Raw genomic sequence first — 25,342 nt, forward strand, 5'->3', positions numbered from 1 at the left:
AAGCTCAACAAACGAAAACCGAAGTTATCGAGCTGTTCAAACGAGGTCAATTCGAATTGCTGAAGTGGGCTAGTAACAAACCAGAATTACTCGCCGATCTGCCTCCGGAATACTGCCTCAATGACTTGGTGTCCATGGATGTTGATAACTCTCACATTCTCAAGGTATTGGGATTAAAGTGGGAGCCACGACATGATACATTTTCATTCGAAGTCTTATGCCTCGATTGCGAGTTTACTAAACGCACTATCCTCAGTGAAGTCGCTCGGGTTTTTGACCCTCTCGTTTTTCTATGCCCTTTGACGTTTTTCGCCAAATCTCTAGTACCAAAGTTGTGGGTTTTAAAGGTTGGGTGGGATGACACCCCCTCTGTTGACATTGTTCGTCAATGGGATCGTTATACTAAACAATTACCGCTCTTGAAGTCGTTCAAAATCCCTCGATGGGTGTCATTCCCTCACATGGAGTCATGTCAACTTCATGGCTTCTCAGATAGTTCGGAACTTGGATATGGCGCGGTAGTTTACTTGCGAATCATGGATGTTGACGATAAAGTCCAAATATATTTGGTTTGCGCCAAGTCTCGAGTCGCCCCCACAAAAAAGATTTCATTGCCTCGCCTTGAACTGTGTGCGGCAGTTCTTCTAGCAGATCTATTAAAATTCGTCAAAGATTTATACGTACCATTGCTTCCGATCTCCAATACCTTTGCGTGGTCGGATTCAACCATCGTGCTCGCCTGGTTACGTTCTCTTTCGTGTCGCTGGAAGACTTTCGTGGCTAACCGTGTCAGTCACATTCAAGATGCTCTCGACGGGACTTCCTGGCATCACGTGTCATCTGGAGATAATCCAGCGGATGTCGCTTCTTGTGGTCAATCCCCAGCCGATCTGATCGATCACACGTTATGGTGGGCGGGGCCTTCGTGGCGGATCCAGTCATTCGATTCTTGGCCGTCTTTCGATGGCAATGTCGACGAAATTGAACTTCACTCTGAGGAACGAGTTCGATCGTTATTTGTCCAACAGGACGAAAATCTGGTGGACCTATTACTAATTAAATTTTCTTCGATTCAGAAGATCCAACGCATTCTCGGTTACTGTCTTAGATTCATCTACAACCTACAGAATAAAGAATCTCGTCGTTTGTATCTTCCATTAAACCGTGCCGAAATTCACACTTCACTTTTGACAGTAGTTAAACGCACTCAACATGTACATTTTAATGATGATCTCACGCGCTTGAAAGAGGGCAACCTTATGTCGAAACAAATGCGGAAGCTTAATCCCTTCATTGACGACCACGGTGTGCTCAGGGTGGGTGGCAGGTTATCTCGATCTGGGCTCGAATTCGAGTATAAACATCCTGCCCTACTTCCTCGCGAATCTAAGCTTACTTCTCTTGTGATAGACGCTCTACATCGCTCTACATTAACCAAATTATGTCCATTGCCTAGTCAATGTGACTAATCATCTTCGCTTCCGCGGCGCATTCTTTCTTATCATTTTCATTATTATTATTAATATATATTTTTTTTCTTTTTCTTCTCTCTTTTCACTATTTCTTCGTTCACGCAACGTTCCACAGCATTGCCCGTTTTGTTTCTAAATTTTCTTTAAAATACACGTTGTTGTATTTTGGTGGGCGGAATGTTCCGTAACGCCAATTGCTTTTGACAGGCCGTGTACTAACCAATCGTATCGTCAGAATTTGAACTGTATAGTTTAAATTTCGCACATGTCAGCTGGATCCACGGAGGCCGTGGGCCGAGCAGTCGCACAAAAACCGTTCGTCCCGTCATAACAACATTGCCGGTTCCTTATCGAAATAATTATCTTACGTATTTTTTATCGCAATTTAATCAAAAATAACGAGTGCTACCAACCACGCTAAACGTTCCAGTGCTGACAGATGATGCTCACTATGCAGATTTCACCATCTCCTCCCGGTAAGTTGATTGTGAATTAACGTTATGCATTGTGTTCTCGCATCGCCTGTCACAAGCTATATAATTAATTTATACTTTATCTGTGTGGAATAGCCCTGTAAAGGGCGGCTATTCCAACCCCTGTTCGTTTTTCGAACAGTGCATGATCGTTAAAAAAGAAAAGAAATGTCTGTAGTCTCAGGAGCCATTAATACGAGAGGTAGAGCTAGAGGAAAAAAAACAAAAAGGAAAGAAGAAACAAAAAAAGGAATAAGGAGCAGAAAAACATACATATTGAGATGAATGGCAAAAACATATTAAGAAAGAAGAATTAAAAGCGATTATTAGAGTGTAGTACAAATAAGGCAGAGGTGTAAAATAGCAATTAGAGTTAAACCGTGGGAAGTTCAGGAACAAATACACCCGGGGACTAAAATTTTATGTCAAACTAGTCAGCAACTAGCCAGATTGATCCAACTGCTGCATCATTGAATGGTCTATAGCGCCCATTACTTATATAAGAAGGTTGGTATGCAACATAGGATCTTCAAGATCTGTATGTAAGAGCTTGTTTTGTTTTCTCTCCTTTGGACATTTGCTTTGTAAAGACAGTTCGAACCACCTACCAGCAATGGAATTGCTGAATGTATACCCCGGGCCACCACTTGAGTATCCCTCTTCAATACCTGTCACCTGTGTTTGACGCTGCCTAATGAATGGTTTGGTGGCCGAATGGGTGTGTCAATCGCCTTGATCATATTGACTTAAGTTCCATCAACGTGTACTCGAAATAATTAGTAGGTATACCTACACTACTCGTAATAGATTCAGAACGAGGTAGAGTACATTGGCATCTGAAGCAACCATTCGAAAACTTCCCTTCGAAATAAAGGTATAATTTGTTTTTGAATTTAGACATACATTCAAGACAGGGATGGGAAAAACCCGGGTTTTTTCGAGCTTTATAGGTTTTTTCAGGTTTATGGCGATGTAACGCGAATTAATGCCAAATCATGCAAAAGCAAGTGATTTGGTTTGAAAATTTGATTACTTGAATTGAACTTGCTTTGAAAACTCTTACGAACCCCTTTTATTAAATGGTTTTGTTGTATATCTTCGTAAGGCCTGTGTGATTCCGCCCCGTTCCGTATGTTACACGTCGAGGTGAATCGCCTTAATTAGAAGAAACTGTTAGTGAGTGTACCATTTTAAATTGCAATTTGAAGTAATTTTCGAGATACATAGTAAAATAAATATAATATCGAGATAAATAATAAAATAAATGTAAATCTTACTTACCATACTTACATTTTCAACATTGTTTTACACTCTCTTCTTAACAATAATTCGTTCTGCCGTAGTGTTTTTAATCTACTCCAGGGATAAATTTTACATTTTTTTAACCTAAAATCACTCATAATTACTACAATAGGTATGTAAATAAAAATGAAATAATGTATGATTTTACAACTCGTATTGTGAATTATTGACTTATCTCCTTAATATTTTAAAATAAGATTTTGTTCTTGCTTTCTAAGAATGTAGTTGGGAGTATTAAATAGATTCAGAATTTATGTACCTATCATCAAATATACTAATTTCGATTGTCTGTGGGTCCCGCTCTCGTTCAATGAACTCAAATTTTCTTTGAAATCAAGTGTAATTTTCAAAATTGGAACTGATTGTGTGACGAAATCAGACAAGCTATAAATATCTGCAAATATAGTACAATGTTATTATTATAAGTAATACCGTTTTACGGGTCTGCGTAGTGCGGTAGTCATAATTATTATAAGTAAGTACCTACTCAAGGTTACGAAATACTAGTATAACATCATGCTAAAAATAACTCCCACGCATGAATTTCGATGTTAGAAAGAAAAATTAGAACATAAATACAGTACTAGATTCACGCGCAATGACGGGTTAATAGTTCCGAAATTTAATAATAAATACGGACAGAGAACGTTTGAATACAACATAACGAAGATATTTAATTTATTACCTGACACTATAAAGCAATGTAAGTGTATGAATAAGGTTAAATATATGGTGAAAAAATGGCTATCGGAAAAAAAATATTACTTTAATATGTATGAAATTATAAGATATAAGATGTAAATTATAACTTATAAAAATGTATATGTAACTAAACTTTAAGCACCTGTTGACAAGCCAATTCAATTGGCTTAGCAGGACTTGTTTGTTGATATGTATTAACTATTTATTCAATAAAAAAAATAAAAAAAACTCTAAACCCATGTCTTAAATATTTTTCGTGATTTTGTAAAGGTACGCGATGATAACATTATGTACTATGGACACTGGAAAAATATCATATATCTTCATAAATACGAAGGTGGCTACCTCAATGCCATGTGATACGTGCGTCACGTGGTAATAATTTGTAAAGCGATCAATTCATCAAAATGAACACCGTCATTGTGCAACGTTAATAGATTACGGTACCAACCTACGTCTATTCATTTGACAGGTCAATCATTATTGTATGAAGACTGCCATGGCATAAATGTAAAAGCTGGACTCGAATTCGATTATCGTTCGAAAACGACTTTCTTAGGTTTTCTGTCTTGATTTTGTACGTTACTATATTAATGATTCCTCCCTCCTGCTACAAATCTCACAAGTTCCTTTCTTTTATCAAAGAGCCACTTCAACGCATCCCCGGAGATGTTAAGGGCCCTTAGGAGGGAGTTCAATAAAAAATATGTACATATTTAAAGATTTTACAAACAGCAGGAATTTTTCCAAACAACTTCTCGCAATTTCATTTCCTATGGGCTTTGACATTATATCTATTTAAATATTCTGGGTACGACTAATAAACGTATTTTAAATTTTATGCAACTGATGAAATAACCATTAATGTATTGGAAATTAAAAACACTTTTATTACTAAAGATCGTATGAATTTAATTGAGCGAAGACGGGTATTAAAATATTTTTAATAAACATAATTAGTACCTAATCAAATTTAGTTATTTCTGCGTGAAATTTTTCAGGTTCAATAAATTCAAAATTTACTTAGAATTTAAGTGTCAATTTCCAAATTTGAACTGATTGTTCAGCCAAGCGATAAAGTACCTACCTAAAATCAGAGTATCAGAAAGGGTTGACATGTTTCAAAACCAAGGAATATATTCATTTATCCTGACGAAAAAACCATTGGTTTTGAAACAAAGTTATTTATTTTATTCATATTAAAATGACGCCACAAAGTGAATTTGCAATTATTGAAGAAGTACTTATATTTCCATTCTACTGTTTTTATTTTTTTTAACTATTTTTTTTTTACAAATTATAATTGCATAGCAACAGTCTTTTGTATTAATTAAGTGATAAATTGAAAATGTTCAATGAAGAATCCACATTATATCCCTCCATTAGTATTCTGTGCAATGGTAAATACTTATTATGGCAGTTAGTCCCAGAATTTATGCCCTGAAAAAAATCCTGATTTCTAGTAATCTAGTATTAGTGGAAACTTGAAAAAATAACGTGAAAATAACGGAATGGAAACCACAAAAAAATATAAAAATAAGTACAAACTAACGAACTAATGACAAATACTAATAAATTACTAATGTAAACAAACATAAATAAATAAATTATAATTATTAACTTTGTTAGAACCACTAATATATTTTATTATGGATTCGTTTATTCAATGATTAAATACGGTTTTTTTTAAATTCAGTAAACAGCAAAGCAAACAAACAATATTTCAAAATTAACCTTTTTTTTTACATTGGTACCTTTTTTTTTGAATTTTAAAGACCTTTATTGACTGAAAATTATTACATTTTTTTTTAGACAATGTGTAGATAGTCCCACGAAGCTGCCACATGGCTGCTTGTCTGCAGGTTCTATCTCAATATACAATTATAATACAATATTTATATCTTAAATTCAATATCTCCCGTTATATAAAATAAATTAAAAAATAAAATAAAATAAATTAATACCTTTATTAACACCGATAATAAAATACATTAGTGGTTATTATTAACACCGATAATAAAATACATTAGTGGTTCTAACAATGTAATATTGTTTCATTTAAATATAATGGATAACCACAAAGTTAAAGCTACTTTCAAAAATAAATTACTATTATAAACAAACATAAATAAATAAATTGCTTATTTAAACAAAAATAAATAAATTACCAATGTAAACAAACAACGAAAATTCCCTCTTGCCAAGTATTTGTTAGTTTTATCAAGTTTACACTTAAAACAACACAATTACTAACAAATATTAAGTATGTATTGTGTAATAAAATGTAATTGAATTTTTTTTTCATGTAATTACACTCAAAATGGCAATTGATGTTTTCCGTGTTCATAAGATTTACCCGTGTAATTAAATTGAAATAGCCTTAAACTACCTTGCTGTTCTTGTTAGTGTTGGAGTCGTGCTCATTCTTCGGCTTTCGACTCTACCCGCGTCATCTTCCAAGAAAGGTTTCCATTGACGTCAGTTAACACTGCACATGATGTTATGTTGAACTAGAATTTATCGATTAATGACGGTCCAATTACTGTATTTGTATTTCTGCTTTTCGGATTCTAAAGGTATGTAAATTAGTGTTTTTTTATTATGCTTTGTTAAAGTTTTTTTTTAAATATTAATGGCACTACAAACTAGCGTTTTCATTCTTGTAACTAAATCAACACGTAAAAATAAAGTTTTTTTACTATGATACTTCTATTTAGAAATGTCTTTTCAAACTTTATGTATATATATTTTTTTGACTGAGGATATTGTACCTTCCTTACATATCTTATTTTGAAAATCTTAATTTAGTCTTCTCCGAGGTTGCCGGAAAATGTTAAGGTGTTCATATAAGGTAATTAGGACTACTTATTGATTTTATTTTATAAATGAAAACATGGATATCTATAGAAAAAAAAAATTGTTATGATAGTATAGCTGATTTTTATCTTTTTTTTAAACTTCGATATTTGATTTAGGACGGGTTGTTTCGGAGAATCTGAACAATTCATCAAATTTCAACGTTCATTTTCAAGTTCTGTGAAAGATTTTTTCAAGTTCTGTTTTTATTTCAGTTTTGTCAAGCAACTAGCCTACAATGATATAAAAACAGAAATTGAATAAGTCTTTCACAGAACCCGAAAATGAACGTTGAAATTTGATGAATTGTTCAAATTTTCCGAAAAAACCCGTCTAATCTCAGATTTCATAAAACTTTTTTGAAGAATTTGGCCTCTAGTATGGATGGCCATTATTGACTTATAAAATATGTTTTCAGTTTTGAAAAACTATCGTATTTTTGCATTGACCGTTTGTTTTCTTAGATATTAGTTTATTGCTGTTTACACATAGCAGAGTATTGATTGGAAAGTCCTCAGTTTGTTGATATTGGCTGCATGAGAACTAGGAATTGAAAATCTGGATTTTTGACAATAATCCGTATTGCCTGTTGGTAAGAATTCCAAAATTTCAGTCCCTAATAAGAACATTTCGTTTCTCTGTGTCTTTGCTATGATGCTACTCGTATCTACCAGCAAACGATAAAAAATATTGGATAATTTCTATCTCTAGACTCTTTGCAACGTCACCGAAGATATTTTCAATCGATTATATTATAATATTGTATTCGTCGATTGTAATCACCCCAATCTTTGCGTTAGCAAACAATCGTAATTGTAAACAGTCTGTCTACGAAACGGGTCTATTAATATTACTAACATCAGCAAGATTCTATTCTAGAAGATCTGAGTCTGGCTTCAAAGGTCAATGCTATCTCGCCCTTAACGATTTAGTTGTAAATCAATCCGACACTTTCACCCACTCACTTTAGTACCTGCCGAACCCACACGGTAGTTACGATAGTTAAGTGTACTTGTATAGTTGTTGCTAAGGGCCTTGTAATGAATTTGAATTTTGCTAAAGGGTATTGAATGACTATACAGTATTATATTATATTGGAATGGTGTTGGTTTGTACCGACCAGATCGGATAAGTGATTAATTAGTATGCATTTTTCACGCTTGTCCTACGCTTTTGTTGTGGCACTACTAATTTCAGTAATTACGTTCACTGTTTCACGATGAATTACAATATCATCGAATAATAAGTATACTATATTTGATTGGATGACGACATGAAAAAACTGCCGGCTTCAGATGGGTGCTATTAATAACTGACAAAAGCTGGAGAAATTTAATAATAATAATAATAATAAATATTGCAAGAGTAGTGCAATGCAAAACATTCCATATTTTGAAATAATATACACAATTAGAGTAAGAAAAATAATAATACATAGGCAATTCCGATTGTACAAAAAACGGAATTTAAGTAAAAAGATAAAAAAGATAAACACAAAAATGAGTGAAAGCAGCCGTTTATGGAGGATATTTGGACATCTCTCGTCTCCAGAGAGCCATCAGGGGGGATTCCATCCAGGCAATCATGGCGGTGATGATTTTGTTACTTGATTGGCGTAGTCTGCGCCATAAGCTTCCCATGTGATGGTGGAGAAGCGCGCTGAAAGAGTGTACTCGTCCCTCCAGGAACATTTCCATGGCGCTGTAGTATCTCGATAGGCGGAATAGTTGCGATATGCATTATTGTAAGCGACTTTTAGCTTATGCTATTGGGATGCAGTGTAATCCACCCACAGTTCTGACGTGTACAGCGAAGTACAAAATGCGTTGAAAAGGTTTATTACACTTAAGGTTTATGCCCAAAGCTGGACGCCGTGAAGAAAAATAAGTGATCAATGATTCGTATTATTTTTTATGCATTTCGAAAAACTCACCCTAAACTATTTGTATTCGTTACGCCATAAAATCATAACGATTAATGAAGAATCCAGAAAGCTGAAAAGGAATCAGAACTTCTATAAATTTCCCAAAACATGCAATAGTATATGTTGATCCTTCTCTACTCTACTGCAGCACAAACTGTACTTAAATATTTAACACAAAAAGTGAAAATTGGCAGATTTTCCACTTTTATCTTTCTTGTATTTGTGCCAACATCCATCCGAAGTTAGGTAATTTATGTCATTAATTTGACGATTCGATACTGCTAAATTCAACCATGACCAAATACTAGCAGATTGACGCGACATGCTGGCTGTGGAAGAAAAAAAGAAAAGTTAATCGTGAATAGGAAAGATGTGGCAATTTATAATTTACTGCAATTCATTTTGTATCTAGACTTCAATTTCCATTCGGTGATTACATTTTACATGATTGGGAACTATGGAGATAGTACAATACAGCTAATCCGCTTTAAGTCAGCTGGTAAATTTCTTGTCCGGTGTGAAATCTAATTAACAAATGAAACGTGACTTGGTAATAATTGAACTTCGTATTTTTAGGTTATGTTCTATTAGAAAGGTTTGGGATGGTATCTACAGAAGAAGGGGCTGTGTCGGTTTCTATCCAAAATTGAAATAAGCTACTACAACGGGATACACATGTTATGTTAATAAAATAAATGCAACTTTTGCTACGTCTGTTTATTAGATAAGCCTGCCCGCATAGCAGCAGAGCGTTCTGGTCGCTTGCGGGCCCAATAAGTCGCAATTACTGCAAATCGAGTACCAGACCTGACGGCTCACTAGCAAACACCGCCAAAGAAAAGACCAATGTATTTGTTTTAAATGTTTGCGGAAAACTCGACTCTCAATGACCGGGGTGCTGTCTCGCCGTCTGTTCTTCACTACAATTTCTATATGAAAAAGCTGATGATTCGGCATCGGGTATACTCCAGGTCTTATGGGGGCTCGATGTTGGTAAAGCTAGCGGGCCTGACGGAATACCTGCGCTGGTGTTGCAGAGATGTGCTGCAGAAATATTTCCAATTTTGACAAAGCTTTTCAAAAAGGCCCCTGCAATCTGGCTCTGTACCCTCTGATAAAAAGGCGGTCGTTCATCCTATTCCAAAGAAGGGTGACTGCTCCAATCCGGCTAACTACCGTCCCATAGCGATGAAAACTAGTCTACCCGAGGTGATAGAACGTGTGATCAACGACAAACTGCGCACATACCTCGAAAGGAACATAATTATTAACAACCGTCAATGTGGATTCAGGCGGAACCGTTCTTGCGGGGATCTTCTCGCGTATGTGACGCATATTGGGGGCGGTGCCTGGAACGTTACGGTGAGACCCAAGCGGTTGCACTCGGCACTCTATTGCACTCTAATTACAAGGCCTTTGACCGGGTTTTGCACCGAGGAATTGTGAACAATTGTGTCTTCTTACGGACTTCCCGCATCCTTGTGTACGTGGATTGCCGACTTTTTGAGGGAAATGTCGATTTAGACGGTTGCCGATGGTTCTACATCTTCCACACTCAATAAATGCTGGCGTCTCACAGGGATCGGTTCTGCCTCCGACTTTTTTTGCACATCAATGACCTTCCGTCGTGTGCACCAATTCACTGTTAGGCAAATGACAGTACACTCCATGATAGCTTTTTGTTCAAAGGATACACAAACTCCAACAGCTCTGAGGGATTTGAAGCAGATAATGGACGGTTACCTCGAAAGGGTTTCCCCTCGGAGAAGAATAACCTAGTCGAATTTAATATTTCAAAGACGCGATATGCTTGGTGTAACTCTAAGTGATCAGCTCAGGCACGGAGGCTCCATCGAAGCCAGTGTCAAATTAGCCTCACAGAAGATGTGTGTACTGTACAGGGCCCGCAGATACTTTAATAGTAGATACACAAATGCTGAACCTGTACGAATCGCAAGCGCGCCCCACTGTTGAATTTGGCAGCCACCTCTAGTCCGGAGCCCTAAAAACCCTGAAAAAAACCCTTGACTTTGTGAAGAAACAGGCTGTCTGTTCGATAGATTCCCTTATCTTAACATGTGGATTGCAATCTTTATAGCACAGGCGTCAGCTAGGTATGCTGTCCTTGTTCTACCGGAATTACAATGGAAGATGCTCCGAAGAACTAGGGTCATTGATCCCTTCGGCACCGATGCATAATCGGGAAACACGCCAAACGCGCGCCCAACATTTGTACACTGTTGACATTTGTCACATGATAATGGATCTCTTCTACGACTCGTTCTTGAGTTAAACAGCTCGGCTTTGGAACTATTTGCCGGCTTCTATGATTCCTCTCTCTTACAACATGGGTCAATGGGACAAAGGAGTAAACATGGGTCTCTTCAAGACCCATGTTCATTGCCTTCTCTCTTCAAAAAGACCCTTCACACAGCACCCCCAGAGATGACAAAGGCCCTATGGGAAATTATTTTCATCAGGACCTCCTGTGTGGAGAAAAAAAAACGGAGGTTTGTTTCACGGAATATGAACAATTCATTACATTTCAACGTTAAAATTCAAGTTCTGTGAAAGTCCTATTCAAGTTCTGTTATTATCCAATTACTGTTAAACAATTGGTCCGTTATAACATAATTTTCACAGAATTTTAACTTTGAAAATTTGTCAAATTCTGTGAAACAACTCGTCCTTTGGATGTTAATTAATTTTAGTTTTATTAAAATATTATATTGTAAACTGTTCCTGCTCTCAACACAGGATTTTCCTGAGAGGCCGGGGAGAAGGTACATCACCTATATAATAATGTATTTTTTAAAGATGAATATATCTAATGACGTGGCTTGGAGAACCAACCATACTGAGGTTCACAACAACAAAGATATCAAGAGGATGTAGAAAATATTCGCTTACGTAGATGTTTATTAAATACAAACCACAAATTAATATAAATTCATGATTCAGCGTGCAAACGAGTAGTATCTTCTCAATACAGATCGAGAAGATTGAAATTAATAAAAAAACTTGACGTCTGTGCAAATCGCCAGCGTAAACTTAGCCTATATCCCGTACTGACCTCTCTGTCTGCTGGGAAGTGTATGTTGAAGATTTGTGACGCAGACTCAGTAAAAATAGTCCAGAGGTGTATTCGGCGCGCATGCGTCATTCTGTGGCTCCACTCGTTACCGCGTTCCTTCCTATATCATGTCCACCTCAACTCCTCACTCCTTAACACTGGAATAGCAGACCACTTTAATTGATTTGATTAATAAAGATACAAATCGACGACTAGAGATTTGCTTTCACTAGAATTGAAACCTCTTAATTTTTCCAAGGTAGGTAAATACCTGTTCAATCCGGTATGGCTTACAAGATTTTCTCATTTATAACAACCAATCTAAAGGGCCCATTGATAAAATTTAAACGAATGAATAAAATTTTAATGAAATCCCAGACGAGAAAAGAAACGAGGGAATTGCTGTAGAAAATTTAGATGGTAAGGAATAATTATTTTATTCGAGGTTTGCAGGGGGTAGTGCTTCGCAATATGTTCCACAATTTGTAGTGATAACATAAAAACAAATCAATATTATACAATACAAAAAAAAACAGAAAATAAGTGGAATAAATAACTACAAATTATATTCAATATGGACGATATTTGACCGTCTCTCCCTCGTTTCCAGAGGGCCATCATGGAATAGTGATGATGATATCCTTGGATTGGCGTAGTCTGTGCTTTCTAAAGCTTGCGGCACCGTTTGGGTGCCGGCAACACAAGAAAGAAATAACAATTCATTTATGGTGCCACTGTCTTGATTATGCTTTAATTGGAAGCCACATGGTGGAAACATTGTCAAACAGTCAATTTTGAGTTTTCAGCTCTGGGGACTTCAATAAGAGCTACTGTCAAAGGAATAGGGTAAACCGTGGGAGTACATCAACATCGATAACGTCGTATTTTTCAATCTTAGTAGCACTCAAGCTCACTCATTGCTCACGAGCACCCACTGGGAAATAGCATAACGGGTCGACAATCACAAAACAAATTCATCATAACTATAAACCCAAAAATAATCTGTTAAGCAGCAATAAATTAAAACGGAATTTCTAGGTAAACGCGTCTCTTTTTAGCTGACAACGTCGTTTCCATTCAGACCAGTGCAGTGGAGCATTAAAGTCATACAAAATAAAACATTTCACCATTGTTTGATTCATATTTATCAATTCTACAAGTAAATGCTGTACTGGCAAATATACTTAGATAAAAAAAATAATAATATCTAAAAATACTCCCGGTTTAACTGACATGATTTACATTAACATTTACATTTACATTTACATTTCTTACAATATCTTACATTTATTAAATTATCTTGAAATAATGTGGGTGAAATAGATAAAATCATGCCTAGAATAAAAAATGCAACGCTTTGTAACAAAAAAACAAAAAAAACTAAAGTTTTTATGCATTTTACTCGTAACCGTTGCATTAGGTACTATTATACAGGGTTTTCCAATAAGAGGTGTTATTTTGATATTCAATCGTAAAAGATCAATGGTTTCGTTGCTTGTGTGGCACGTAGCGCCGTCTTGTTGAAAGTAAACGTTGTCCAGATCAATACCATCCAATTCCGGCCATAAAAAAATCATTAATCATCTCTCGATAGCGCAATCCATTCACCGTAACTGTTGCTCCAGCCTCATTTTCGAAAAAGTAAGGTCCAATGACTCCGCCGGACCTTACCGCACCAAACAGTCACGAGATAGAGAGGCTTTTCAACAATAACTCTTGGGTTTTCCGAGCCCCAGATGCGACAATTTTGCTTGTTGACGAAGCCACCGAGGTGGAAATGGGCCTCATCACTCAAGATGATTTGCATTTGATTCACTCAAGTGAATTTTAATAATTTAAATGCGTTGTTGAAGCGTGTATCGTTCCATTTTTATGAATGGCGTAGTTTCTACTTGTCAAATGTCAAAAAATGACAGCTTCAAAAGTAATATCTACCTAAATAGCGGGCTATTCAAAATAACACCTCTTATTGGAAAACCCTGTACTTTGAGCAGCCATGACCACAGACATAATTTACGTATTTCGAAACGTTAGCATTGGAGAAGACATAGTTCCGAAATAGCTAACTAACCGGTGTCAGATCGACCTCTCGCATTCTCTAGGTGTTGACGTTGACACCATCTAAAATAAAGAAACGATTGGTTTTCTACATTTAAGTTCGTAATAAACAGGAGAATTCCATGAGAAGAGGAATGTACACAATAAAATAAACTTGCAGCAGACAAATTTAAAAAAATTAAATAGACGAGGGAAATTGCACTCAACCTGGAGTTCTAGCACGAATGCCTCAAAATAATTGTCAAACATAGAATAAAGAATAACACAAGTGCCTTGTGGGCGTGATCCAAGTATAAACCGAATCGAAGTTTGATATTATCTTTGTTTTTTTTTTATAGTTTAGCAACTCTTATGTTATTTATGTTTAATATTTAGGAACTTCAAATAATGTAATTTTTCCCTACCTAAATTCTAATGGCGCTACTCCCCAATTCGAACACGAGAAATCATTTTCCAATTAAATTGGGCAGTTTTGTTAAAAAAACTTTCTATATTTACATATTGTACATGTATATTATAACACATCTATAAATAATATAAAACAAAGTCGCTATACGCGTCTGTCTGGTACGCTTGTGCGCTTAGTTCTTCTAAACTACGCAATTGATTTTGATAGGGTTTTCAGTATCATTTAAAGAATTTCTTCCAATATACATGTAATAAATCCATATTAAATTTATAGAAAATAGAGAAAAAATGTTTTGTACTGAATTCCTAAAAAAATATTTTCGGGCCCCTTAATTGTTTTTATTTTTTATTACTATTTATTTTGGCTTTATTGATCTTGGCCATAAAAAGTTGAACGCTGGCTAAACCTTCTGAGGTAATATTAATATTGAATTGCATATTATCTTTAAAAGGCCTCACGACTTCAAAACTTTACCCCAAACCATTTATAAGTTGCCGACCAACGCCGGGTTCACGTCAGCTAGTATAAAATATTTCATAGTGGGCATGAATAATATGTTTCCTTGTAATGTATTAACACTTAAAAACCCTTACGTACATAATTTTCTTATTTTATATCCTATTACCGATGCATTCTCAAAATAAAATCCCATCCTAGTAAGTACAACTTTTATACATATTATGCTGTCGATACATTATGATTGAACATATCGTTCTATGTAATCTATGTGCTATATTTAAATTTTTCTAAATAATATAGATATAAATCAGCACACAGAAAGAGGCAGACTAATTATTTTTTCGCTTTTATAATATATGCCTGTAATTTCGAAGAGATATTTCTAATGAATGCTCCACCTGGTCCAATTTTATTCGCTTGAATTATTCGGCGTCGAATATTTTTCTGCTGACGTAAAGCTATTAAATAAAACTGAGATATATTTTTGAATAAAGTACGGATTGACGTACGTTGATAAGATTTGCTATAATACATATTATTATGTTTACAGTACCTATACACACATGGATTACTTGTAAACTAAGCATATGATATCCAAGTTCCTACCTATCTAGGTTCTAGGCTCTTTATTTTATCTACAATTGCGCAGGTACTTCATTAGGTGTATTTCCATTTCCAAGGTTTTGTTTTTAAATTTACTATAAGTGTCCGCATGTTTTGCGTTTGTTTAGAATTTATTCCATTTGTTTTGTATTTTGAATTTTCTTCGACCTCTGACGTCAATTCAATGCATCTTTGTCGCCATCCATAATACAAATAACATTTTTATGGCTGAAAAATAAATATGTATGTTTTTACAAAAAATAACATTAATCTAAAACCCGATAGGTTTACAAGCATTGTTCGTTATAAAGAAACATTTGTCGTGGTTTTGCTCGTAAAACACTGAAAAAAACAGTCACCACGTTATGTTTCTTCCAACCACATATTAAAAAAATTATTGCCTGTAACTTGCAACCTATGTTTGTTAGTAATAATATCGTCTCAGTTAAACTGTTTTTGACGAAGATTCTCCCCACATTATGTTTCATTGTCTGCATTCGTAAATTACAATATCTTCTTCTAACCTTAACTTAAATAACCAGTAACTAAGCCTCCAAAAGTATTTCTTTTGAACACTTTTAAGTATTTAAGTTCCTTAAATGTTGTTTTGATGATAAAACCTATAAATTTGTAGAGCCGAAACGGTAATTATTTGTATTCCCTCGATAGAAAAAAATCACGAAGTATGTTCAGAAAATTATTAAAAACACGTTTTTTTCTGTTATTTAACCTGTTATATGTATGAAAAAATTCACTGTGTATCTTTAAAAGCAACTTTGGCATTTGTCATAAAATTTAAAACGACTCGAGTTTACACAATTTTCGCTTATTTATTATAGTTTTTTTAATATTAACTCGCTCCCTCTAACATTCGTACTTACATATCTCCCTTTCGAACCATCTTGTTCTTTTTGAACGCTTACTATGGAGTAGATCTAGTAACTGCAGATCATGCAAATTGAACGGTGACCGGGTATATCATCAAAATTACAATTCAACACACCTACAAAAAGTGGTGTAAAGTCATGAAAAGTGATGAAACAAAAACTAGGTTAAATAGGTTACACATGTAACTATTAAACCTAGTTTTTGTTTCATCACTTGTGTGGCTACTTGCTATAAGGGCAATAATAACGAATATTTCGTTCAAGTTCAGAGTCCTGTTTTTTTTAAATGATTAAGACATGACTAACAGTCCGCAATAGAATTCTGGTACCTACTCGTATGACAGTGAGGCTGTGAAGTAGATTGAACGATGTAAAAATGATATCTCCGATTGTGTGGGAAATGTGGAGATTTTTAAAGAATGTACGGCTGATGTGAGCGTAATGAGTAATGAGTAAGATTAAGAAAGGACTGCATGGAAAATTGGAGAATACAGAGCGGATGAACGGACAGGAGTGTAAGGTTATATATGACGCGAATGTGAATGTTATAAGGAATCGCGTACGTCAGAATAACAGCATTGTATGTATGAGACGATGTATGAAGGTGTGTGTGCCAAGACCGACTTGTCCGTCCGTCCTCTTTGCCAACCTCTACGGTAAACGGAGTGATTTAGTTAAACGAGGTGCCCGGGGGTAAAGTGCACTAACTTTGGAAGGTGATTGATTCTACGTGATTTTAAGTAGTCTTCAGGTAAATAAATCGAAGTTTTTGTATTGAAAAATAAATATTAGTCTATTGAAAAAAAAAGTGTGGGAAAAAACAACGAGATTTAAAAAAAATATATTTATCTTTTTTACTTCTCCCATCATGTTGAATCACCTACCAAAGTGTGCACCCGGATATCCCGTATTATTAAAAGTAATAATATGCTTTGGCTAAACTTTAAAATCCACTCGGAGTCCATTGAAAATATTCAGCATAATTTAATAAGATATATTAAACTCGATCTACTTGTAGAAACCATTAATTACAATCACTTGATGAAAGAATTAAATTTATTGAAACTTTCAGCTAGAAGACTTGTTTCCGACTTGGCTTTTATTTAAAAAATATCTTTATGGTATTATAGACAGCCCCAATTTACTTCGTCTAATTACCTTCCATAGAGTTTTGCGAGCACAAAAACAAAGAAGATTAGAAACCACTTAGAATTTGACTCAACCATTTGCATTTAATTTTATAATATAAGAAATTAGCGTGTACGAACACAGTGACACGTGATTGTTATGTATTAAGTTTACATGTTTGTAAAAGCCCGTATGGGCGTATATCATAAATAAATTAAAATTTTGATAATTATGCAGTATTGAAACTAAATGTTCACTACAACTTTTTTGCTTATACCTTCATGTCACCTCTATTATGTCATTGCCAGTCGTCTGTCCTGTATAAATAAATATGGAAGAAAATAATACTTTTATGTATTCAATTCAATTTCTATGCCCTTTTCTGCTCGCATTACAGCATTCTTCGGATGTCATGTCTCGACATAGGCACTGGCTGATTGATTTAAATTGCCCATATCCAGTTCGATGCAGATCTCCTCGGCGCGTCGGTCCTTCAATTGACAAGTCGATAGGTTTCGATACGGGTTATTAATAGCTGTATTTTTTATCATAAGCATTTGATTTGTCGTATAAGGCGCGTATCTTGTTTGCATGCAGAATGTCTTAACGAACACTTGAAGATTTTGTCGATTATTTGATATTAAGGCGATGCAATTATGCAAAATCTTGCGTATGGTTTGAAAGTTTGCTTTGACCTAGTTATTAGTTTTTAATGAGGCAATCGGTTCTTTTTTACAGAGTAGGTAGGTACTTACTCAAAGTTTATTTAAAAGAATTTTTAAAACATTTACGGTTGATTAAATTATGAATTCCACTGTGTAGGTAGGTACTAGGCACCGTAAGAATTTGAATGAAAAAGAAAACGTTTCATTGTTTTATTCGATTGTTTTCGAATTCGGAACGCCGAGTTTCCCGCTCACTGAACTGACAGCTATTTAAAAATGGCGGAATGTTCTTTTTGTGATTCGAATGTCTTTGTAGTCGATATAACGCAAGGTATACCTATTCTGCGTGCTGTGGGCATACATATAAGTATGTATGTCTCGTATGTGTAACTTTTGTTTGAAATAACATTTCAATGTACCACGCAATCATTCGGATTAATAAACCTTTCGTTAAAACTAGCTAAAACTAAACTAATATTAGTTACGCGTACGACATTGAGAAGAGATTCAAATTTAAGATAGGAAATTTTGATTCTAATGAATAATTTTTTTTAACGAAATATAATGCCTTCGGTAGGCTACAGCTGTAACGCGTAATAATAATAACCTGGCAGAACGTTTTATTTTATTTTATGTGCTTATCTATGTATTGTTATTTAGCCTAATTTATTTTTCTTTTTTGTCGGACTTTTTTTCTAATTTATTTTTCTTTTTTATTATCTAAAAATATGGTATGTATTGCATTGTACTACACCTGCATACATTCTGGAATAAATTATTATTATCACAAATAAACCGTTTTTAAAAATTAAATTATGATGGATGTTAAAAAAAATGACCTACCCGCAGGGGTAGACAGAGAGGACGGACCGCCAAACAACTCGGTCTTGGCACACACTCCTTGCCTCATTCACATTCATACATCGTCTCATACATACTCTTCTATTATTCTGACTCTTGACATGGCCCGACTCGAGTTTCTGATTCACTTGATCGTGCCATGTCTTCCTCGGGCGTCCCCGACTTCTGCGCTACCATTCGCATTTTCATCATATATCCTTCTTACACTCCTTTCTTCGCTCATTCGCTCTATATGCCCAAACCATCTAAGCGTCCCTTTCTTAATCTTACTCATTACGCTTAAAATTTTTGCGGATCTCCACATTCCTCACACGATCAAACATGGTTTTACCACACATACGCCTCAGGGATCTCATTTCAACAGCATTCAATCTACTTTCATCCTTTCTTTGCCAGTTCCATGCCTCCCTTCCATACATCAGGGTAGGTACCAGCACTCCTTTGTGGACTGCTAACTACGCTTCTTTGGACAATTTTATGTTAGCGCCAACTGCGTTCAGTCCTCCATTCAATATCTCTGTCAGCCTTCCCATCTCTCGTAAACATACTTCCTAAATGCACAAACTCATCCACTTGCTCCAAGTATTCCTCATTCACATTATATATTGCACACTGTTTTCGTACTCTCTCTTTCAAACACCATTTCTTTGGACTTACTTACATTCATCATTAACTTATTCTTCATGCATAATTCGTTCATTTTTTGTATTTTTAAAAATATTGAAATTCGAAATAAATAAACACATTTTATCGTTAACTTAGATACCCAATTTCTTTACGAAAATAATGAATACCTACCTTTTTTAATATTTTTTTTAGTAGATATATCTAGGTTCCTTCCCATTACTATTATATTTTTTATACCAACCTTTATCATGAAGGTTGATACATTCTTAATCATGTCTTCTCGGATACTAACTTGATTCTTATGAGGCTGTGACTTATCAATAATATATACAAGAAATGAAAATCTTGGTGACTTTCCGGCATAAATAGGTTGGTTTTATAGTATAATTATATATTTTTTTATTTATATAATAATTTTGACCTTTGATGATCTATTAGTCACTAAGAACGTGATGAGGGAAACTGATAATCTGCTCATTATTATGACAGCAAAGGTCATTATTGTTTATATTAAATCAATGACTTAACGGTTTTGTTTGAATGATTTCGGTAAATCCGTAACACACAATATTTTACCTAATAGGCATATATTGTTTTCGCGGAATTTCTTCAGTATTTTTCCACTGAGTGCGGACGTGATTTTTCAAGAGTAGCTCTAACTCTGACGTCATCATATTTTAAGGTTTCTGGGGACGTAGGTTGTATAATTTATTCGATTGTGACTTGTGTAGTGCCTACCTCTGTGTGATGGTAATTGAGGAAGGTTTTGTAAGCGTCGGACGTGCTTCTGTAATGAGAAAACTTCTGTGCAATGGCGTTTGATGATTTATGACGCCATATGGGTATTTGTACTTGTAGCATATATTTGTTTGAAACATAAATTAACATAAATATTCCAGTTAGACAAGCGCACCCAAAAAACATGAACACTTCGTCGACAGACATAATCTTTGGAGAAAGACACCAAAAATGCCGGACAATAAAAGCATTTAACAATCTTGCACTGGATACAAAAGACAAGGGAAACAGAAATCATATAGAAAATTAAGATTCGGATGAAATAACAAAAAAGCAAAATTATACAAATTTCGTATCTTCAAAAATAAAACTAAAAAATTAAAAATCTGCATTTCAAAATTACCCACAAAACACATACACAAGATTAAAATTTCGTTGCTTAGTTTTCATTACCGCCTTTTCATTATTATTTTTATTTATTTATTGTTATTATTATTTATTTGCTTGTAAAATAGTTGCTTCATTACGGTTAATGTACCCAGTGAGGCCCAAATTATCAAGTAATATGATAATTGTCAATTTTTTTTCACATTATTTGATAATTTGGGTTTCACTGGGTAGTTCAGTTTCTGAAATTCTCATTGAAAACTCAAACTGTTTTCAAATAGTCGTCAACTAGGAAACATGCATACTTGCAATATACAGATCACCATCCACTCATGACATTGCACCATTTATATCTTCCCTCAATACTCATCTAAAAAACTTATAAAATAGCTTTAGCTTTAAAGCTTGCAGCTTTAAGCTTGGAGCTTTAAAGTTGGAGCTTTAAAGCTTAGAGCTTTGAGTTTAGAGCTTTAAACTTGGAGCTTTAAAGTTTGGAGCTTTGAGCTTGGAGCTTTAAAACTTGGAGCTTTGAGCTTGGAGCTTTGAACTTTAAAACTTGGAGCTTTGAGCTTGGAGCTTTGAGCTTTGAGCTTGTAGCTTTGAGTTTAGAGCTTTGACCTTGGAGCTTTAAAGCTTGAAGCTTTGAGCTTGTAGCTTTGAGCTTGGAGCTTTGAGCTTGGAGCTTTGAATTAAATTTAAGAAATATAATTACACAAATAAATATGCTCGGTTAGGATGATACATGAACACTATATTTATTACTAGTTGTTAGTTTCAGAATAGTAAGTAAGGACAAAAGATAGGTAGGTACTTCCTCAATTCACTGTTCGCAAGGGTCGAGACCCTTCGTGTGTCGGGATGCAGGAAAATCAATTGCGGTGAAATATTGCGCCTCTTGTGAATGCGGCTTAGACTGAAAATACACACATAAAATTTTACTCCCCCAACTACAGTGTCGTAAGTCAAACTGTAATAATGTTAAGAGCTATAAATAAGAGCTGTAAGTGATGTTTAGAGCTTTAAATAATTGTGGACTACGACATTTAAGCAGAATTTAAAAAAACAAAAGTGCGTCTAAAATACTCTACAGCTTGTTATCCTACTTTGACACACTTTGACATATATACTAGTTCAGTATAATTATTATAGTTCTAGTAGCAAGAGTGGGAAATGTATTTTTGTTTTCATAATATTGAAGCTGCAATAAAATACCAATTTTATAACTGTTAATGAAGACATTTTATTTGGTAAAGCTTTTAATTCATTTCCTACGAAAAATTAAGCTTTTGTTTTAAGTTCCATATATCACAAACAACTATTATAATAACATAATCTATGATATTTCACAATTTCATTACCCTTTCTTCTGTAGATAATATATTATGTTAAGACATTGTTCTTCGAAGGATAAAAGTTTGCATTATATTCGATCGATAGTACACCGACTAAAGTTGTTCGGAGAACTGAGTCGCTTGGGATTAATTCGCCAGTAAACTTATTTAATAAATCGGCTGTCTGAAACGCAACTAATACCTGAGATGAAGAACTGGAACCCAAAATAATTTTATCGAAGGGTTGAGTAGATATGAAAAAGGGAGAAGTAAAATTATAGCAGAAGGAACTGAATTTATTTTCAGTCGTGCAAACTATTCGTTACAAAGTATATCTGCACCTAAGTACCATGTATAATTTGTACCACAATGTCGCTGATTGATTTATTTTCTCTTTTTTTAGGTAGCAATTAAGATCATCGATAAATCACAACTGGATGCTGGGAATCTGCAGAAGGTCTATCGGGAAGTAGACATCATGAAGAGGCTGGACCATCCACACATCATTAAACTTTACCAGGTGAGTTTTCCATTTTATCTAAATGTGGTTCACTTAATAATGATAAAATAATATTTGGATGATTTGTATAGCGCCGTTTTCGTGAAAAATCACCTCACTCATCGTGACTGACTTCTTTTACCATTCGTGTTATATTGCTTATGTCGTTTATACCCTCTACAGCCATATCATTTTCATGATTTTCATAATATATTGTGTCGCCATCGCCTAGGGGAGGCTGACAAGTTATCACTGCAGCTGTAGCTCAAGCACGATGCTCTGGCCGAGCTTAATGATCAAAGATCGAATCTATGATTGAGCTTAAAGCTCTAAACTTAAAATTCAATCTTTAGGAACTCTCAAAACATAGCGCCCTTGAGGTGATTTCTCACGAAAACGGCGCTATATAGATTAGCCAAATATTATAAACAGAATTACAGTTAAAAGCTCACCCAAAGCTTAAAGCTATCTCAAAGTTACGGCTATCTCAAAAAGTAAACATAATTACAGTTAAAAGCTTAAAGCTCTCTCGAATCTTAGAGTTGTCTCAAAGCTTAGATTACAGCTTCAATCTCTGAGCTCTTTGCCCTGATTGATCTTTAAGCTCAGAGCTCTATTGAGTTTAATAAAACCTAAGCTCAAACCTCAAAGTCTAAAGATCAAAGATCAGATCAGATCAGATTCTTATAAAAAGCTATTTTATCTGATTTCATCTTGACATAAAGAAATATCCACCGGGTAACGCGTGAAATTGTCCACGCGTCTCGAATTCTTCCTAGCCTAATTATTGCCGCGAGATTGACAGATGACGCGTCGAATGATGCTGGATTTCGAATCCGGCGTCATTAATCATCTTAATAAAATATAATACGCGGAGATGAAAGCGAAGTCAAAATACTTGGGCGATGTAAGGCAGGCTCGGAGTTTGACAACGGAAGGTCTATGTCAGAAACACCCGGTATTTGTTTATATTTACTTGAGCGGGGCAAATGATCCGTGAAAAATGGTTATTAATATAATTTTGGTACTTTCTTGCTGATGGCAAATGTTTGTTTTTCGTCTTATTAGTGTTCGTAATTAATCTGATTTTATTTGGTTTTCTTATTTAGCGTTATTTTACCCATTACTGGGCTTAGGACTTCTCTTCGCGTTTGTTGCATTTTTCGTTAAATTCCGTTTCTTGAAAATTTTTTGAAATTTCCTTTCTTTTATTTATTAAATAATAATAGTACGTGGTAGTATTAATTAACAGGTTATATTGAAAAAATGTATTCCAGCTGCCATACGGCTGCTTGTTTGCCGGTTCTACCTTAATATTTTGTCTTAATTAATAAGAATTAGGAGCAGAATTGTACATATTACATTCATGTTAAAATGTTATTTTTTTTTGTACTGTATCAACACAGAAGGATAACAGTTTTCGGAGTAAAATATACGGATTAATGTTGTAGACTTTATAATAGGGAATTAGAGTAAAAAATATTTAGTCTTAAAATATATGAATGTAGATCAAAGAAAACCGATTCTGAAAATACTTAGATATTTATATATTTTTGCTCCCAGAATTATTTAATCGTTTATTAAAAATGATTTAACCCTTAAATGCATACTGTTGTAAAACTGCAACATACCGTTCAAACCACCTTTAACTCTTTGGTGTATACTTAATGCTTGCCGTTTTAGAATTATCAAGTTCACGGTAATATATTTTATCGAGTGGCATCACCTTTTTTTTCTTTCGCGAATGTCAAATGTCACTTTTTCTTCAACAAAGTGAAGATTCTCGAAAATTGGTTGGAGGTTAGAATTACAGTTTGGTTTTGCTGTTATTATTTTGATTTTCTTAGGTAAGTAGATACAATAATACAATACTTATATGTAATAACTCGTATTTTTCCGGTACACTTATTAGTTTTGAGAATTTTTTTTAGGTTTTTTATTTTTTTTTTCATACGTAAATTGTTCATATTATTTTTTATTAAATACATGGTGTTGTAAATTTGCAACAATTTTTTTAATCAAATTTCATTAAAAAATTACAAATAAAATAAATTCTTTATATTTCCTTGCATATGCATGTAAACATCTACAAAATATAGTTTTTTCCAGAAAATTTAATAAATCATGCATTTAAGGGTTAAAAGCTTTACTGTGTACAAAAGGTGGAGCGGTCTAGTATGGAGATTTTTTTTCGTAATATAGAATTCGGCATACGCGGGATTGGTGCTCCGTTATGTACATATTTATTTATAATTACGACATCGCCACAACTTTGAATTTTTGATAAAAACACTGAAAACACCAATAATGTTCTCCCGATTCTTAGAAATGCTTATAATTATGTTTAAAAAAATTGAGTGTTTGTTTATTACCTATGATATAATTACAATATTATTTTATAATATAATTATAAAGTAGGACTGTAGGAACAGTTAAACTATTCCCACACAGCAACGAATCCTTCTACCCCAAACGCGTATCAAACAGAGTGAAGTGTATCGCGTATCATCTTGGCGAAGTTTCCGATCCGCTAGACATTATCTAGTAGATCAGGGTACTGACGCTATTCCTTCTTGTAGTTTAAACTTTATACTCTCAAAAAATGTGCTTCGTCTTCATTTCCTCAAGAAATAATGCAAAGTGAAGCACAACCAAATAATTCTCACCATGAGGTGAAAGACTTCCCTGTGGTGGCCAGAACACTAGACAGATATTGTATTTCAGATCGAGCAGGAGCTGCAATTGTTTTCCCTGTATTACAAGATGTTGGCTTAATTTCACAGAACGATACATCTCGCGTCGTGGATAGGAGTAAACTTCATCGAGCTCGAATGAAGAAAAGAACTGCCCTTACTAGTAAGCCGTTAGTAATCGATTCCAATCAATTT

At 34.5% G+C, this 25,342-nt stretch overlaps 1 protein-coding gene across 1 annotated transcript in view; it reads left to right on the top strand.

The window, feature by feature from the left end:
- Nucleotides 1-25,342, top strand: part of LOC149415403 (uncharacterized) — a 227,400-nt gene that overhangs the window by 51,477 nt on the left and 150,581 nt on the right. Inside the window, exon 2 of the mRNA XM_089642592.1 lies at nt 22,359-22,475. Within this exon, the coding sequence (XP_089498718.1) occupies nt 22,359-22,475 (117 nt within the window). The remainder of the gene's footprint in view (nt 1-22,358; nt 22,476-25,342) is intronic.

This window comes from Hesperophylax consimilis, chromosome 18, assembly GCF_061612785.1.
Source record: "Hesperophylax consimilis isolate HC1 chromosome 18, BYU_Hcon_1.0, whole genome shotgun sequence".
Lineage (NCBI taxonomy): Eukaryota > Metazoa > Arthropoda > Insecta > Trichoptera > Limnephilidae > Hesperophylax > Hesperophylax consimilis.